At 36.5% G+C, this 17884-nt stretch overlaps 1 protein-coding gene across 5 annotated transcripts in view; it reads left to right on the top strand.

The window, feature by feature from the left end:
- Window positions 1–17884, top strand: part of DCLK1 (doublecortin like kinase 1) — a 247403-nt gene that overhangs the window by 181634 nt on the left and 47885 nt on the right. For 2 of the 5 annotated variants that reach the window (XM_054399480.1, XM_054399462.1), the window contains exons 5-6: window positions 4831–4925; window positions 10872–10928. In XM_054399480.1, the coding sequence (XP_054255455.1) occupies window positions 4831–4925; window positions 10872–10928 (152 nt within the window). Of the gene's footprint in view, window positions 1–4830; window positions 4926–9688; window positions 9692–10871; window positions 10929–17884 lie in introns of those variants that run through there. The other 3 variants (XM_054399446.1, XM_054399454.1, XM_054399471.1) reach the window with 2 other exon arrangements.

The following is a 17884-nucleotide window of genomic DNA, read 5'->3' as shown; positions in this document are numbered from 1 at the left end:
CTTTCTGTATCTCCATTATTTCTTTAAATAAACTCTAGAAAAGATTGAACATATAAAGAAATGTTTAGCACCAGTTAAAACAAATGGAGTACTAGATATTTGGGATTTTTCTCAACCAGATGCAAGCTAAGGTAGAACCTATAAAGCCTTGTCTTTACTGGGGAGTGATAAAGAGGGCATTGCTTAATGTGATGCTCTGGACAGACTCTGTCTTCTGCAATGAAAGCAAAAATGATGAAATGTATACAAGTAGAGTACAAAAGCAGAGGGAATGAATAGGCAAGGTATAGCTTGTTCTCTAACTACTCTGTTACTACACAATCTTGTTGAGACAAGAAAATTGTTTTGGAAAGTACAGTAACAAATTACAGGAGTAATTGAGACAAAGGTCAAGTAGGGATCTCACATCACTATTTTCTAGCTGATATTGCGGACTATGATCTAGACCTGTTGTGACTTTAAATAAATTTTTAGTTTATCCTGTCCTGGTCATGAGTAAGTTGTAGCTGTGAAAAAGCCTGTATGATTCCTTTTCCTGAGTCTCCTCTTTCCTTTTCATACACTTGTGTTTAGCAAACCACTTCTGTAAACACACAGAGTCATCTCTACGTGTTTTATAGAGTATAAGATGCTAACACATCAACAGGCAGTTTTATAGGAGACGATGATTTCAGTACAGTACAGTGGCATTGGCAGCTTCTCAGACTGGCACTTGAGACTTTAATTCAGATGTTCACACTTTTTGGTTTTAATACTTAATAAAATGTTTATTATTATTTATGATTTATTAATTACCTGATAAAATATTCAGGATAATAAAATTTCATTTATTGGAATGTCATCAAAGTACTTTGTATTTACAGTATTTTTACTAGTTTATAAACATAATCGTATACATTTATCTCAGTAGGGTATGGTATCTAGCTTTAATATTCCATTTTATGGGGTTTTACCTTCATGTGGGTGCCAGGTGCTGGAAAAACAAATATAGATTCTTGCCCTGTCATGCATCTCCAGTAAGAGAGGACAGAAAGGAAAGGTACTCATAACTAAGAAGTTGCATAAATCTGCTCATAGCAGCCACAATAATTTTATTACTGTTTTAGCATTTTAATACACATTTCACCTGTGAAATTTTGAACAAATAAATCTTCTTCATGAGATGGTGGGAGGGTTCTGTGTGTGAAGTCTCTGACCTCTGCCATTTTATGGATAAAAAGTGACAAGAAACCTCTTGCAGCACTCAGTGGCATGATGAATCACAACAGTGATTTACCAATTTCCTATGTCTTTATCTTCATCAAGGTTCCCTGTGGAAACATGTGCTGTGTCAGTCAGTGAGAAATACAGTGCAGATACTAGACAGGAAGGCAGTTTCCAGCCAGAATGTATTCTGCCTAGAAACGGATTTTAAGGCAGTTTAGACTATATTCCTCCTACAGGAATCCACTATTATTAAGTACTATATATTTTATTCATGTGTTTGTTGCCATGTTATCTGGTCATGAGAAGCATATGTAACAATATTTTGTGATTGTAAATGGAGTTCAGGAAAGGGGTCAGAATCAGTCCATTCTCTTCCTGCTACACAGTATAATGACTCACAAGGAACTAGAGTCAGAGGTGGAATGGCTAGCAGTCATCAATAAGAAGATAAAAAAGAAGGACCCCTGAACTGAACTGAAGAATTATTGGAAATTATCATTTCTTCCCTGTTGTGATACCTGTCTTAATTATTACCTTAATATCAGCCATAATGTATATCTCCAGGTATGCAGAGCATCCAGAAGACAGGCAACGTGATGTGCCAAAACTTAAAGCTTAAGTGGATAAATGGTAGAGATGACATGACTTGCCTGATGTTGTGCAGATGGGCGGCAAGTAATTTTTAGGGGTTTATAATACTTTTAGTTTTTATGTCAAATGGATACCCATTGACATGGTACATGTGGGAAATACCTCAAGAGTCACATACACCTCTGAATCTATTTGCCTAGTTCCACCTGGTAGTCTTAAGTGTTTGTCTTCAGGACAGCATAATTGCAATAGTAATGCTACAAAAAACTGAAGGAGGCAGCCTATAAGGAGCAGGAATTGGAGCCAAATGCTACAAAGTTTATTGAAGTGTAACTGCTTTCTTAGATTTTCTCATCATAATAAGACCTAAGAACATTTGCTTGGCTTAAAGAAAAGGCAGAGCACTAGTCAGTACTCAGCAGTCTTGAGGACTTGCCTCATGTGAGTAATAGTAGTAGTTTAGTACTTATTTCTAAATAATAAATTTTTTTGTTTATAAGAAGCTTGTTGAAACTTTAGAAGTTTGAGATTCCAAAAAGCTCATTTCTACTACCTTCATCTTGCCTTTTCATGAATTATTATGGAAGTATTGTTAATACTTTTAATTTTAGTCATTATTGGCCACATCTACAGGCTGTTTTGCTGAACACTGCATGACCTTTGGTGAATGTGTCCATATACAAGTACACACTTAGTCCAACACTTGCATGAGTGTTGATAAGTGTAAATTATTATCCTCTATCCAAAGACAATTTGAAGCCTGGATGAGTGGAATGGTCTATTAGAAAAGCAGCTGACTTAAATCCAGTTACTGTATTGTTCTGGTTTGGGGCCAGACAGATCCTCTCTTGCCCCAAGAGGGACAAAAGAATGACACTCACGCAAACGGATTGGAGAGCGATGGAGAGTTTAAATGGAAAAGCAATTGGTGAAACTACAAAAAAAAATACAAAGCATAGAGGCAAGAATATCCCAAAGCATACAGAGCCCCTTACATAACACCCAAAAGCCTCCCAACTCTTCCCTTCTCCCCACCTGAGGATCTACCCAAAACCCCCAGGGATCTTTCATCCCCCCGCCACTGCTAGGCTAGTCTCAGACTGGCCAGTTCTGAGACTGCCCCCTGCCTCCTATCTCCTCCTAGCATTAGGCCAAGACAGGACTAAGGGTCCTTGAGATACTCCCCCACCATTACCCAATAAGAGAGCATCGCCCATGGGAGCAGAGAGGGAAGAAAGAGGGAGAGAACGACTTTGCAGATGGATTTATAGGGTGCAGGATTTATGGGTTTCCTGTGTCAGCCTTACTGGGTTGGACACTCAGGACACCAGAGGTGTAACTTCTGTGACAGTAACAGGAGGCACCCAGCCTCAACTGCCACATGTATCTTGTTCCTACGGTTATACAAATATGCTACACTTCTACCTTAAACAACGCCTTGCACTATTAAGGGGTTGTTATTTATCACGCAGTATTAGATGTTTTATTGATGTGTGTGGTGTGGCAGATTTACATGTGTCTTCCTTATGATGTGCGGGCCCAGTATTAGCCAGAGAGAACAACGTGTTACGTGCAAAGTAAGAAAAGACTATTAAAAATGCCTCCTGTATTATCCAAAGGCATTAGCATTTGCTAGATTGCAAGTCAGCCAAGGTTTTACAAGAGTTATTGTCATTTTGATTTTCAAATGAGTCATTTGGTATATTGCCCCCCAAAGGCACCTCATTATGATTCAGTGCACAGCATATAAAATTCCTTAGGCTTTCAGGGCTCCGTGGAAAGTGAGTGGGGGTTGCGGTGGCTCAGCGTTGTGAAGCAGCAGCATTATGCTTAATTGACACCTTTGATGTAGCCCTAAGACAGCACCTGCACCTCCCACTGCTGCTCTGAAGACGTCAGCCTTACGCAGAAAAGGCTTCTGCTTATGAATCCTGCATCGCGTTCAGCTCACTCTGTGAGCAGCCCCAGCTATCCTTAACTAATCCCATCGCTTCTCAGTTTGGCTACAGCTTGGCTTAGTGCAGACAGAGCAGGAATTTTGCTGCTTGCTATTCTCAGGTTAAACAGTAAGATTTTGTCCATGTTAGAACTCATAGAAGGTAAGTCAAATCCCTTGTTGATATCCTAGCATGTGAATATTCTCCTAAGATTCAGAATCTGGGAATCTGATTCTCAATCCTGTTTTTAACTGGTGCTGAGAAATTGCTGAGAAATGTGGATTGTGATATAGTAGCTGCTTACTTAAGAATTACATATATATATGTGATACACGCTTTGTAGTGTTTCTGTCAGTGTTTCAGCATGAACATTATTGATAGCCTCTTGTGTGATTACTTTGTAGTAGAATTCTGTCCTCTGCTGGTACTGTTTTGTTAATTAAATGAAATAATGTCACGTGCAGGCAAAAGATGCTTCTGAAATGATAGGCACTGGCATATATGAAGGAACTTACTTATTTGAGAAAGTGATGCTTTGCTGTAAGTCAGACTTGAGCTGTTATGTTCAATTTATTTGCCTCTAGAAAAACCCTCTGAGTTAAGTCTGAGGTGATGTTTGGGTCAGGTAGTATTACAAAAATCTCTTCAAATGAGTGAGCAAGGAACAGCAAGCAGATGGTTTGTTGTTGCAAGCAGTGCTGCCTTTTATTTTTGGTAGGGAGCATTTCAAGTCATAAGTAAATGGGATGAAAAGATTCACATTTAGCAAGTGTCTGATAAGGTTAACAAAGCACCTTGCTCCCCATCACTTTCAAGCACAGGAGCTGTACACATGAACATGTTCTCTGCCATTGACTAAGCAGTCTTTTCAGATTTGCTGATTATTTTCTTGCACTCCGTGTAAAAATTGGTTTAATGAGCCAAAACTCTGAGGAAGCACTTCTTTCCTGAATTACCTTATTTAATGTTAAAAATATTAAGGTAAAGCAGATTAGTCTGTTCAACAAAGAATTAAAAGAAATATATTGATGAAACTATTTCTTTGATTTTAATAATGCCTTGTTTGGTTTTTTTTTCCGATTTATTGTCCTTTTAGTGAATGGAACCCCTGGTAGCCAACTTTCTACTCCCCGCTCTGGGAAGTCTCCAAGCCCATCTCCCACCAGCCCAGGAAGCCTACGGAAACAGAGGGTAAGGAAATAAAGGAAACTGATTTCTGAGCATGGCTGGGGAGTCTGGCATAGCCATTATCCACTAGCCTTCTCCCCACTGATTCTTTGTCTGTAAAGACATAGGGTGGAAGAGCCTGCCTACAGTCCTTTGTTGTGTTTGTACAACACTGTGAAGTGGAATACAACTGTTCTGTGTCTGTCAAAACGCTAAGTGTGCTGGGAATTTTTTATCCTTAAGGGAAAAAATGGGGCATCTTTCTCATTTGTAACAAAACTTTTTTTGTGTTCTTTTAGTGTATTTTCCCATAGGTTTCACAATTGGAAAGAAATGTTCATGTTGTCAAAGGGAGTTTTTTTGTGGGTTGTTTCTTTTATTTTTTTTCCTGAATTTGACGTGGGCATTATGTTATTTGCAAAGTTTACAGACAACTTTAATTTTGAAACAAGGTGAAAAAACGTGCTGTGGAATTTAGCTGTGGATTCTCTCTGGTATCATAGCCTTGTTCAGTCAAGATGGTATCAGTACCAAGGCAGCTTGAGCTTTGTCAGTCACTTTGTTGGGCCAGAGTTGTTAGTAGCTATAGGTTCACCCTAGTTATCATGTGTAGAGCAACCTAAAGTGTACCTAAACATCCAGAATTAAGGTAATAACACATGTACTGCTGTAACCCTCTGACAGAATATTACTTATTCAACCCACAAAGCTCCACATGCTCATTTAATTGTATCTGCTCAAGACCAATGGGACAGATGTCTATGTATCTTCTCTTCTGCTATTTTCTAAACTGTGATCAGTCCTCAGTGAGAGTTTCCCTAAGGCAGTACTCTGTATCTCAGTCTTGTTTATAAACATAGTTTGAACACATGCTTTTTCTGCCTTTTTAGTTTTTAAATAAAGACATAAATTGTGTCTCTCAAAGTAAGGGGATTATGTACAAAATTGGTAGTGCTTGACTTTAGAAGCTGGTGAAGACCTGATTCCCCAGATCAGGGAAAAGCTGTGGCATGGCACAACTCCCGTCTAGCCTGTCTGCCCTTCTTCATGTCCAGTGTATACCATGGTGCTGAGGAATTGTGCATTCCCAAGTCTTACCTCTGAGGGCGGGGAGACAGCCATTAGTTTCTGATGTGACTTGTTTATAGATATGGAAGCTGACTGTGATCTTGCAGAACAGAGATAGCCAGTGAGCAGCAGCTTGAAATCTCAGGGTAGCATCGAGGTTTTCATCATCTGGTACACAGAGAGTTTCATTTTGGTAAGCTGGTACTAAAATCTTGAATGCAGTGCCTTCCACACCTGTTTGTTCTTACTCTCAAAGTTTATTATTAAGTTATTGAAGAGGGAACAAAGAGTTTTCCTAATGAATGATACATTGGTGATGTAAGGATATCCGTTTAGATAGGTGATATCAGCATACAGTGGATTTGCATTTGCTGTAAGGCTGTCTCTTCATTGGTAACTTTCCTAAACTTCCTTCCCCACCACATGCTTCTCTCCCCACAGTGAAGAAATGTTTTTCCGCTAGCATTTATGTGGATGGCTGAGTGGGAACCATTTGGTCAGCACCAGTAGACACAAGGCGTTTTTGACCACAAAGTTTCTGGCTTTCAAATGTGAAGAGGAGAGCAGATGAGCTGCTTCTTATCTGGGTTCTCTATGTGGAAGTGTAACAGGATCACAAGTGGCAGTATTATGGATGCAAAGGACTGTGTAGGTGTAACATAATCACATTGCTAACTGTAGAAAAAATAAATACTTTAATATTACAGGAGAGATAAGACATTGTTAAAGAGCTGGATTCTCCTCTGAAATATTCAAATCCAGTCCATCTGACCTTGGTAAGGGACCTTTTGTGCTTGTCTGGCATCATTTTAGACAGACTTATATTTTTCAACCTGACAGAACATGGAATTCATTAATGTAAAAACAAATTGCAATCATGTAAAAATGCATTGCAATAATATTATTTAGTTTACAAAATCAACTACTCTGAAGTTCAGGGATGGAAACTTTACACTTCAAGAATTTAATTCAGCTCATTTCATGTTTAACTTGTGACATGAATGAGCTAGAAGTTCTGTGTAAAGCACACAATTGTGTTGTTGAAGGTCATAATCTGTATACCAAGGACTACATTAGTTCTATAAACAGCCATTAAACAGTGCTTGCAAATCTTAATTTTCTTGTTTGCAGTATAAATGGTGTTCTGTTTTGGTTTAGTACCATATTTTGTGTGTTGTCATATAAATTTTATTTAGAGAACAAGTTGTTTTAGGTACCATATTGTCTTAAGCCAAATTTGAACCCAAAGCATTTTGCTTTATCTTCAATGGCTTCAGCTACAGGGCTGATAAGGCACCTGCAGGAGGATTATTCCTTAGTAGGTTATGAAGTGTTGGCATCATGTGACAAACCTACAAGAGAGGAAGAGACTAATTTCAGTGCTTACCTTGTCTTCAGTGTTGAGAAAGGAGGTATTCCTGCCCTAAAAGAAAACTTTTGGCTGCTAGAAGTCTGGGCTTATAGCTGATGACTCGGTTTCTGACATGTCTGAGTTCCTTTCTTTATATGGAGTTTTAAGGAGCTACTGCTTTAGAACTGAAATAAAATGGTGGGTCCTGGCAATGCCAGCTCAGCCACGTAATTTTCTCCACTCCTCTTTCTGTGCAGTAAAAGTTAGAGTGCCTGTTCTCCCATGCCGTTAGGTAAATGGGATGTTGGTGGTATGTACTCAGTCTGGAAGGTGAAAGGAAACATTGACTCTAGCATAGCCTGATTCCCCTTAATGTAACGGATCAATCAAGTCTTCAGCATCCACATCTGAGTGCTATGAGGAAGTTGTAGGCTCGGTACATGAAAGTGATGAGGGGTCTGGGCAGGCTGACAGCATTTTTCCTGGGAAGTACAGGTGAGAGGAAATCATGCAAGGTACATTGACAAGCTGAGAGATTGTTCCCTATGATTATTAAAGACCCGTAAAAATAGTAAGAATGGTAGAATTTTCCAAAGAAAATATTCCTTCTAATTACAGAGTGCATTAGGCAACTTCAAATAGGGATCAAATAATTTTAATTACTGACATTACATCACTCAACTTTTTTTAAAAATAAGGTCTGGCCTTTAATGGAAAGCTTTCCACTGATGTAAATAAAGCCCAAAATGCTACTTTGGTACATATTAATGAAAACAGTAATCCTACAGATAAAATTTCATATCCTCAAAAGCCAGAACATAACAAGAAAATTTCTTCCTTTATCATTTGCATATATATATATATATATATATATATATATATATATATGTGGCTGAGTTGTTTTCAGAAATTCAGTATCAGTGGAAGTTATATTTTTATAATCTTGGGTGAAATTCAATCTATATTTGAGGAAAGTAGGATTTGAAAGACTAATTCCATGAATAATACAAGGACTTGAAAATGAACTAAGAACCATTTATCAGATATCTGAACTAACAACCAATTATCAGCTCTGAATATTTTAGCTTGCAGACTCTGTACTGTAGTTATGCTTTCTTGTAGTTTAATTCTTTCTTTGTAGTTATCTTTAAATAGGAAATTAAGATTCTTGGGTTTAAATTTTTTATGCACCTAATTGTCTGTTTCCACAGAGGATTAAAACATCTGAAATTCAGGTTTATAGCCGTTGAAGAAGTAGAAAGTTACTGTATTACTCATGCACGTAGTTTCTACCACAGAGTATAGTTAATGACACAGAGTCAGAAAAGGTGACATGGAAATCATAACAATAAATATACATAATAGCAACCCCCACATTTTATTTAACTAGCCTTTATAATAGTCTATGAGCTTATTTTCCCACTCTCTTGTAACCAGAGTCAATACTTTGATTAAAGTGGACACATTCTGTACTTTATGTCATATTTTCTGTTGCTTGCCATTATTTGAAATGGTTTTCTTACTTCCCTAGAGGGTACAATCTATAGAATAATAAAAAATTAAATTTAAGGTACATTTTGGTTAAACAGACAAATTAGTTGAATTCTATGTATGTAAAGGTTTTTTGAGTTGTATAGGGCCAAGAAGTCTTTATTCAGTAAGTTTTGTGATTTTATTAATCTATGCAAAAAAAAACCAAATAGATTCTCCTCACTTTTTTCAGAAATAGAGCTCTTTGGCTAATTATAGGCAAGAAAAGTTCTTTCAGAAAGGAAAACCTTTTTAAAGTTTCAGGTACTTAAATATATCTGAAATACACAGAGAATATGATTCTGTGCATTCTTTTGATTCTAGTCATATAATTACTAAAATAAACACAAATATGTTCCCTAAATACTAAAAGTCAGTCTTCACAAATATCTTCTTTTCAAGTCCTTATTGCATGTTTTATAAGCAGTCACCAGGAAGATATACTCAAAAGTCTGGAATGTTACACTTCCTAGCAAATCAAAAGGTTAATTTTTTTCTGCACTATATATTAAAAATTTCCAAACTGTATATGCTCAAATAAATTTGTATAATTAATTAACTAGCTACTATTCAGAATAAAATGGTCTTGTCTGTCTAATTTTTTTTTTACTAGACATTCATCAAAAAATAGAAATGTATTTAAGATCTAATTTTCACCCTGCCATTCTGTCTGCTGCAACATGCTTGGTGGCAGCATACGTGCAGAACAAGCATTCTAGGGAATGAAAAACCTCTTTAGGAGACTTAAATCCCCTTTATATCGTAGCAACGAAAGCATAAACCTGTAAAAATCATTGAGATTCTTGTGAACTCAAAATTTATAAAGCATTCATTTTAGGTAGTCCTTGCTTTATAGTACAGATTTTAGATTTTTTTTTAATTATTATTAATTTTTTAAATTTTTTTTCATTATTAAGAAAACAGAAAAAAAAAAAAAAACAACACACCAAACAATGTTGGCCCTAAAGCTGGCTCCATCAGCCATCCCATTCTCATGTGTTCTTATATTTTGTCTTGTAGTTGTTTTGTTGTATTTTATAAATATGTCTTACACATAAGGGATCCCCCAAAACACCTTAAAGGCGTAAGAGATTGGCTTTGAGTTGTGCTGGGTACCTGTCTACTCAATGTCCCTCTGAACCATCAGTTATGCTTAATTCACCTCAAAAAAAGATAGTACTGTGTCTGCTGCTGCTTCTCTCTGCTGAACTTTCGTTTGGTTCTGTTGTGCATCTTGGTGAGGGTTGTTGTGCTGTGTAGGTTGCACAGGGCAATGTATCATCCCGCAACACCTCTGGCATTTGAGGATTATCTGATTCGTCAGAGGATGCTCCAAGTGGGTGTTGAAAAAACGATGTGGATCCGTACACTCAGACTCTCCTTCCCCTGTGATGAGCTGGTTGCTTGGCTACCATCAGGAAGAGCCAGTGACAGGGGGATTTTACATGCTTTCTTCTTACACATATAGACAGAAAAACTGTGGTGAAGAGATATCATTGTCAGTACAATATAGATAATGGCAATATTCAGTGTCAGCATTCTGGGGCTCAAATGTTGCTGGATCCATGCTTTATCACCAGTGGGTGGCAAGTTTTGATTACCTTATGTAAGGTAAGCACTTACTTATATACATCCTCTTGCTGTTTATGAAACAGCAAAAAAGGAAATACATTCCCTTTAAAATTAAATTCTTATTGCCAAGTTTCTAAGCTATTAGGAGACTTTCCACACCAGAGAAATACTGTTTTAATAGTGTTTAATAGGAAAGAAAGAAAGAAAGAAACAAACAAAAAAATGCATCTTACAATGTTTTGTATTGAAACTCCAGCTTTATTTAGTAACCATCTATTTGTTGATTAAAAATAATTTTATGACATTAAGCAAAAGATATGAGTGTATAGCATATGTGTCTTTTATGTTTGAAAAGTGTCTTCTGCTCCACAGTAACAAAAATAATATGAGAGTTGCCGTGCAACAAATCCAACACAATAAACAAATCTATACTGCACTTCATCTTACAGGACCTGTATCGCCCACTCTCTTCGGATGATATGGATTCAGTAGGAGACTCAGTGTAAAAGAGAAAATGGAACAATGTTTATGGTTTGTGATATGGTGAAGGTTTAACATTTTTAAAGAGAATAGCTGCTAATTTACAGTAATAGTGAATCGCACAAAAGAGTTTTGCATATTTAATATTAAAAAGAGGGGGCCAAATTAATTCTAGTGGTGGGGGTGGGGAGGTGTTTGTCTTTACCACTGCATTTTAATGCAAGAATTTTCAATGAATGAGCCATTGAATATGTCTATCAAGTACAAAACAGCATTGTGCACACTCTAAGGAACGAAGATTGGATAAGGTGACTACAATGCACAAATCCATAGTGGGCACATTTATGAATAGCACTCTTTTTACCATCTAAGGTACTGATTATATGTTCTATTTTTACCATAGGTATCTTTATTCTTTTTTAGTATGAACAGTTAATGAATACTTTGCTTTTACCAACGAATAGGTAAAATGCAGGAAGAAAAAAACCTGCCATATTAAACTGCCTGCACCATGCTGTCTGATCTCGATACGCACATTTTGCAGCACTCTAAGTTTAGTCGTTTTATCTAAATGAAAAGAAAATGAAGAAATCCCGTGTGGTCACAAGACAAAAAGTAAATGTTTTCAAAGCGGTGTTCGAGTTCTTTTTCACTGCATTACCATCTGATGACTTTAAACAGAAGGATGTTCACAGGCAGTGTGAGTGTTCTACCTGGCAAGAGCCGTTAATAGTGCTCATCTGTGTGTTGCAAGTAAATATGGACAGATTTCTAAATGAGGAAATATGGGGGCCTGCTGGCTAGCAGCATCATCTGACACACATATGATGACACCTTTTGGAAAAACACATTCTGCCTGAGAAACTGGTGATCATTTTCACTTGTTAAGGACAGGAATGTCATTTGTTTTGTTTGCTGTAGTATGACATTTTCTGCATTTTTAAATCAAAGCTTACAGAAATGCTGGTACTGTAAATCATCCTCCTATTGACCTAATTTCTCTGTTTTCCTAATTTGTTGAGATCTTCATTTGTACAGCATGAATATGCAAAACTCCTTTAGTGTTAAAGTAGGTCATGCATTATAATCAGTTGCTTAACAAATATCTACTAATACTATTTGTTTTCTGCTGCTTTGTTCTGAGAATCTTAGCTTACTATTTCCCATCTTATGATCCATACTGCTTTAAAGTGTATCTGTTGCATTTAAGCCCATGCTGTAGTAATCATACACTTCTCCTGTCTCACACCTTTTCTTTCAATATTTCAGTCTCTAATGATTTTAGAAATAGAAATCAGTGTGATTCTATTCCTCAACAAAAATCTATAGAGATTATATTATTGAGCTACTAAGTGATGATTTAATATATTTTTAAATCAGGAAATTTACTTAATAGCAGCAAATATTTAGCTGCTGCTTGCCAACTTTTAAATGTAGTTAAATGATTTCTTTACACTGATTTGTCCAGAATAAGATTCAGCATCTGGAAAATATTGGCATGTGATGTTATGGCTTCACTGTATCAATATAATTATCTTTATGGAGGATATTTGGGAAAAAAAATTAAAAGAAAACAAAAAGGAAATAAAAGGGCAGCAGAACACAAAGCTTACCTTTTCTGTTTTCAATACTTGGTTCCAGTATCACCTGAAGAGAAAGTCATTGATCTGGCAGGTTTACTGAAGCAATTAGGTCATTCCCTTTTGAAATGCATGTTTTGTCATTCCTGCTTCAGGCTTCAGACCTAAAGCTGTTCCCAGCAACAGGAACAGAGGAACAGTGCCCCCCAAATCCCAATCCTTAGGCTGTCCTGTTCTACTGGAAAAGTTTGCAGCTGTGAAGTTAGTTGCATTTTTGCGTGTTCTGGGGGAACATCTGTGTAAAATGTATTACTTAATCCCAAGAAATGCATATTATGCAAAGGTTCATTGGGATCAGTTTCCAAAAATGCAGACTGCTCCAGCAGACCTGAACAAAAACTGGCATTTTAATAATTGTTTTTTCCTGTAGAGAACATAAATTCCAGGAATGTTATTTTTCCTCCCAGCTACCATACAGGCTACTGCTGCTTAAGGCAGTTTATTAAGAATGTTTGTTCTGTGCAGGGAGCACAGATTGCCAGCAAACCTGAATCCCACAGCTTTGCTTAGCTGTGCAAACAAAAAATGGACCTTAGATCGGTAATTGTTGTCATAGCAAGTCCTCTGTCGAGACTGGTTTAGAGAATATGCTAGTCCATAACATTTAATCATTAAAACATATGACTTGTATTAAGGGGCTATTCAAGGGCAATATGTATCATGAATACTTCATTTAAGGAAGGAAAGTCGCTTAGAGATTGAAAAGGTACACTGTTTATAGACTCCGAGGTCCCTTTTTGTGTGGAATGTAATCCCCATTATACATGAGGAGAAATGAAACGTTTCTTTTGAGCAAAACCAGAAGGTTTAAGTTTATGGGTGAAACTGAAATTGTGTTTCTTGATGCTGTAGTTCTGCTAGCAAGAGCACAGGTTTTAGTTTGTTCCTAGATTTCATCACCTTCATTAAATGATGGAATAGCTTCAGCGCTTTATAGTGTTTGAACCTCTTAGAGTTCTCTGTATGCTGCATTATTTGTGCCTACTCTAAGGTTATTATGATGTAGCTAAAGAGTCTGATATAGATTTTGAATGCTTTGCTTTCCTTTGAGCTTTATGAATAGTTGTGATTATTTCCCTAATGCTTTCTGCAACTTTCTACAACTTTCTAGTTTTTTTTTTAATCTCTTTTCTTCTTTTATGTAACAATCAGTTCACATGTGAAGCACAGAATGTATATGTTTATATTTACACACACATAACAAACATTCACACACATACATATAGATTAATGGCTTTGAAATCCATGCACAGTTATGTCACATTTGTGGCTTTAAACAAATATGTGAGGAGAATGTATTAATGGAAGGACATTCATCTGGTGGGTTTCACTACATCTCTGTTCAAGTCAGTGATGCTGCACCAACCTATACTTGTGAGCAGCTTCCCCGAGGAATTCTGTAGAATTTTAAGAGATCTCACATACAAACAAGGGCTACATTCCACTCAGTTTGAAATTAGTAGCAAAACCAGGTGGGAAGGATAGGACCTTATGCACAAATATGTGTACACAGACAAAACATTAATCATAAACTTGAAATGGTATTATTTTGACACATTCAGACTTGTGTCTCCTCTTGAACTGCACTGTTCTGCAGTACATTAAGTCATGCAATGCTGAAAGTTCTTTTGTTGAAATCGGTAAAGTCTTTACCATTCATTATCCAAAGGGAAAATTGCTTTTGAATTTCTAAAATAATTGACAGCACACTATATTTAGTTATTTTTCTCTTTAAAACATTTTCTCAGGGCATATATGGCTATAAAATGAAAAATCTAGAGCATTAATATTGTAGCTATAAATGCATATTATAAGGACACATAATGTTAAACAGCCTTGAAGAACACCTGAGTTGAGATTATGTGGCCTAACAACTGAAATAAATAATAGCCTCTGCTTTTACAGTTTCATACTTCACACTGCCACATGAACTTTCTTTAGTGCAGTGCATTACTAAAAGTGTTCTCTGATTATAAAGGTTAAGATAAATTAACAGCTATGTAGAGAAGAACCTCAGATCAACACAAGTTTACTGTTTTGTCAAAAATAGTACAGGAATGAACAAACAGAAAATCTTTATGGTGCTAAATTACCTCATGACTTGATGACTACTTTGATTAATGTTGTCTGTGCGTTTTCTTGTATCCAGTTAATGGCATACAACCGAACACAAGAGTGTCCTTTATTTAATCTTCACTTTCAATTTATCTGTTAGTGATGGGATGAGAACTTGTAACTATGAGTGTCTATAGAAAAATAACCTTATGTCATGCAGCCAGCTGCAGTTTTATGTGCAAAGCAAAACAAGCAAGTAGCTGTCACACTCTTTGGAGATGGGTGTGCTACCCACCAGGAAACCCCTCAATTCAGAACGCAGGGCTTGCCAAGCAGCAGGGGCTGTTATGAGCTGCATTCGCTGTTGTAACATGTTTCAGCTGGCTCTCAGCTGCCTCTTCCACCTTGCACCTGATCTGAGACTGGCTGAGCACCCTAATTCCCCGTGGAAGGCAATGGGTATGTAGATACATGCATTGTGTACGCACATGTTAGCGAAGGATTAAAACCACACGCGGTGCACATACGTATTCGTATACATTTTAGTGTCTGTATTTGCGCATGTTGATTATATTCAAATTTGCTTAAATTAACCCTCAGCAGTGAAGTATGAAAAAAAAGCTGTATTGTATTCAGTGTGTACTTGTTGTCTGATGTTATATGAGGTAATTAGTTTGTGATTTGCCCTGCAATACAGTGTTTTGGAATTTGGGCGCTAGTGAAAGAGGAGCTAACAATGTTTGTGCTAAGGCGTCTTCGTTTTGTTAGTTGCACTATGATATTGTAAATACTGGCACATTTACAACATAAGTTTAAGATTTTTAAAAAGTTATGCATACAATTATTTTTTTTAAAGAAAAGTGGTTGGATATTTGCTTTTTAAAATATACCATTTTTGTATTAATGTGACACAGGAAACCAAAACCAAACCCGTTGATTTATCAACAAAAAAAAAAAAATGTAAAACTTGCAAAAACAAATGCCGATGAATGTTTTATTTCATATAATCAGCTGAAGAAAATCACCTTCATTTTTGTGCCATTGTTTCACCATACTGTGTTGTACTTGTGTTTCATATTTGACCGTGTCATCCTGGTTGTAATTTGTTGTTTTGCTAGATTTAACATTGCTGTAGATTCTTGCAAGCGATGTAATAAATATATTTAAAAAATACCCGCTGTTCGGTGAGTTTATTTCGAAAACATGATTAACAGGCTTAAAAAGAAACAAAAACAAACGCTGGTGGTGGGTATTACTCGTTTATTTTGGATCAGCATTGTCCATTTAACAGTTCAGTTAGTTAAGCATATGGGATTCATGCATCCAAGTGGGTTCCTTTAAATAGTAGATGTGTTCAGTGCCTTTTTAAATCATAAAATCTGAAACTTAGTGTGTAGATGTAAAAGGTCCTTCACATAAGAGCTTGATTTCTAATGGGTCTTTTGGAGACAGTAAATATACCTGCCTTGAATTGCCTGTGTGTGAGTTTGCGTGTATACAATGACAGAGATTTGAAGTATGAAGTGGGAAATTAATAGGTTATTCAAAGGAAAGTTTGAGATCCCTGCTGACAACTCAGCAACAGCAGCACTCCTCTTAAGACAAGTATTAAGAAAATATGCCTGTGAAAAACTAGAAGTGCTGAAACATACCCACAGTGTTTTAAAATAACTACCTTGTTTTCTTGATTTATCTTTCCACTCTAAAAATAATATGTATCTATAGTCTCATTTCATTTTTTTTTTGTTTGGCAGGGGCGGGGGAAGAGAGATGTTACAATTTCTGAGATGTCATCTGCCAGTCTGATGCTTCAGCTGATGCTCAGGCACTCTCCTCCTAGAGGAATCCATGGGCCTGGGGCCTGATAAAAGTTCTTGTTTTGAAACCCTCTTGGTTGCTAATAAATAGGGTCTTAAAGAGAAGCATAGAAACATAGAAAGGAAACAGTACAATACAAATTAGGTGGAGTAGAAACAAAATAATTGAGATTTCTGTCTCTACCAGGTAACAGTTAAGATTAAAAATAAAAGTGGTTCTTGTGCAATGCCCCAAATTAGGTAAAAGACGTAAGAACTTCCTTTGAATACCTTTTAATTTTTATTCTGTAATTCAGTGGGTATTTTAACCTGTATATAACTTCAGAAAAAGAAAAAGGAAACCTTCACGATGCGTCACTGCACATTGTAACTTTTTATGTTTAACTGCAGTATGGATACAGTAATGACAGGTCAACTTCCTATACCACAAAACTGATACTTTTTTTTTTTTTTTACATCATCAATCTTTTCTGGAGGATGTCAAAGGTTGAATGAGCCTGCAGTCTGAATTATAGCTCAGCTTTGGAAGCAGCTGTTAGGAGCTAGTGGAGTTTTAAGTTTACTGATTTAAGAGATTTAAGTTTACTGTTAAATACCATAGGGAAAATTAGGTTAGTCTTCCAGGATTGCCTCATTACACAAATCAAACGAATGTATAAGAGTCGATGCTGCAGCTTAATAAGAGGATCCTAATTATTAAAAAAGTGTTTCAGCTTGAAAATTTAACTTCAGTCTGTCAGCTTCATTTCCCTGCAATCCCTCTCGTTTGTCCCGCAATCCCTCTTGTTTGTCCTCCAATCCCTCAGTAAAGAAAACCAACACAAGTTCTGAACAACAAGCACAGGATTATAGCTTGTGTCATTTGAATTTATTTCTTCTTCAAACTGTGTAAATCCTGAATTGCATAAATGAAGCAAAACATACAATTTCCCTGTGTAGGGTCTCTGGTAAATGTCTAATAAAACAGGACCTTCCTTTCTGGATTAAACAGTTTGTAAATAAATTTGAATCTTATGTGTCAGTTTAGTGCAGCGTCCAAATTTGAAAAGAAAATAATTGCATCATTTCTCTTTCTATATATATTGAATTCCACAGGCTTCCATTCTTTCAATATAAGGCCTATGGATTTGATGTTTCTTCATGAATTCAGTTTTTTGCCAACTCTGTACTGTTTATGTGAAAACGTTTTTCGCCATCTCAGCTGTCTGGGCAAAAAAATGTAAACAATTAAACAAAAGAAAATCAAAACCATTTTTCACTGAATAGAGTTGGGAGAGGGAGTTACAGCATAACCCTTTGCTTTTTTTCTAAACAAAATAATAAAAGAAACAAGTTTGTCTTCTTTTGTTCTCTAGAGATGTGCCATTGCGTTGTTTTGACTCACTTATTTTGTACTTAACACTAACGTATTACAGGAATTTTCTGAGCCCTTCAAAGACAATACCTGCATGAGACAGTTGTCTTTATTTT

The sequence above is a fragment of the Indicator indicator genome, chromosome 1, assembly GCF_027791375.1.
Source record: "Indicator indicator isolate 239-I01 chromosome 1, UM_Iind_1.1, whole genome shotgun sequence".
Classification (NCBI taxonomy): Eukaryota; Metazoa; Chordata; class Aves; order Piciformes; family Indicatoridae; genus Indicator; species Indicator indicator.
This window is presented reverse-complemented; position numbering and strand designations above follow the sequence as displayed.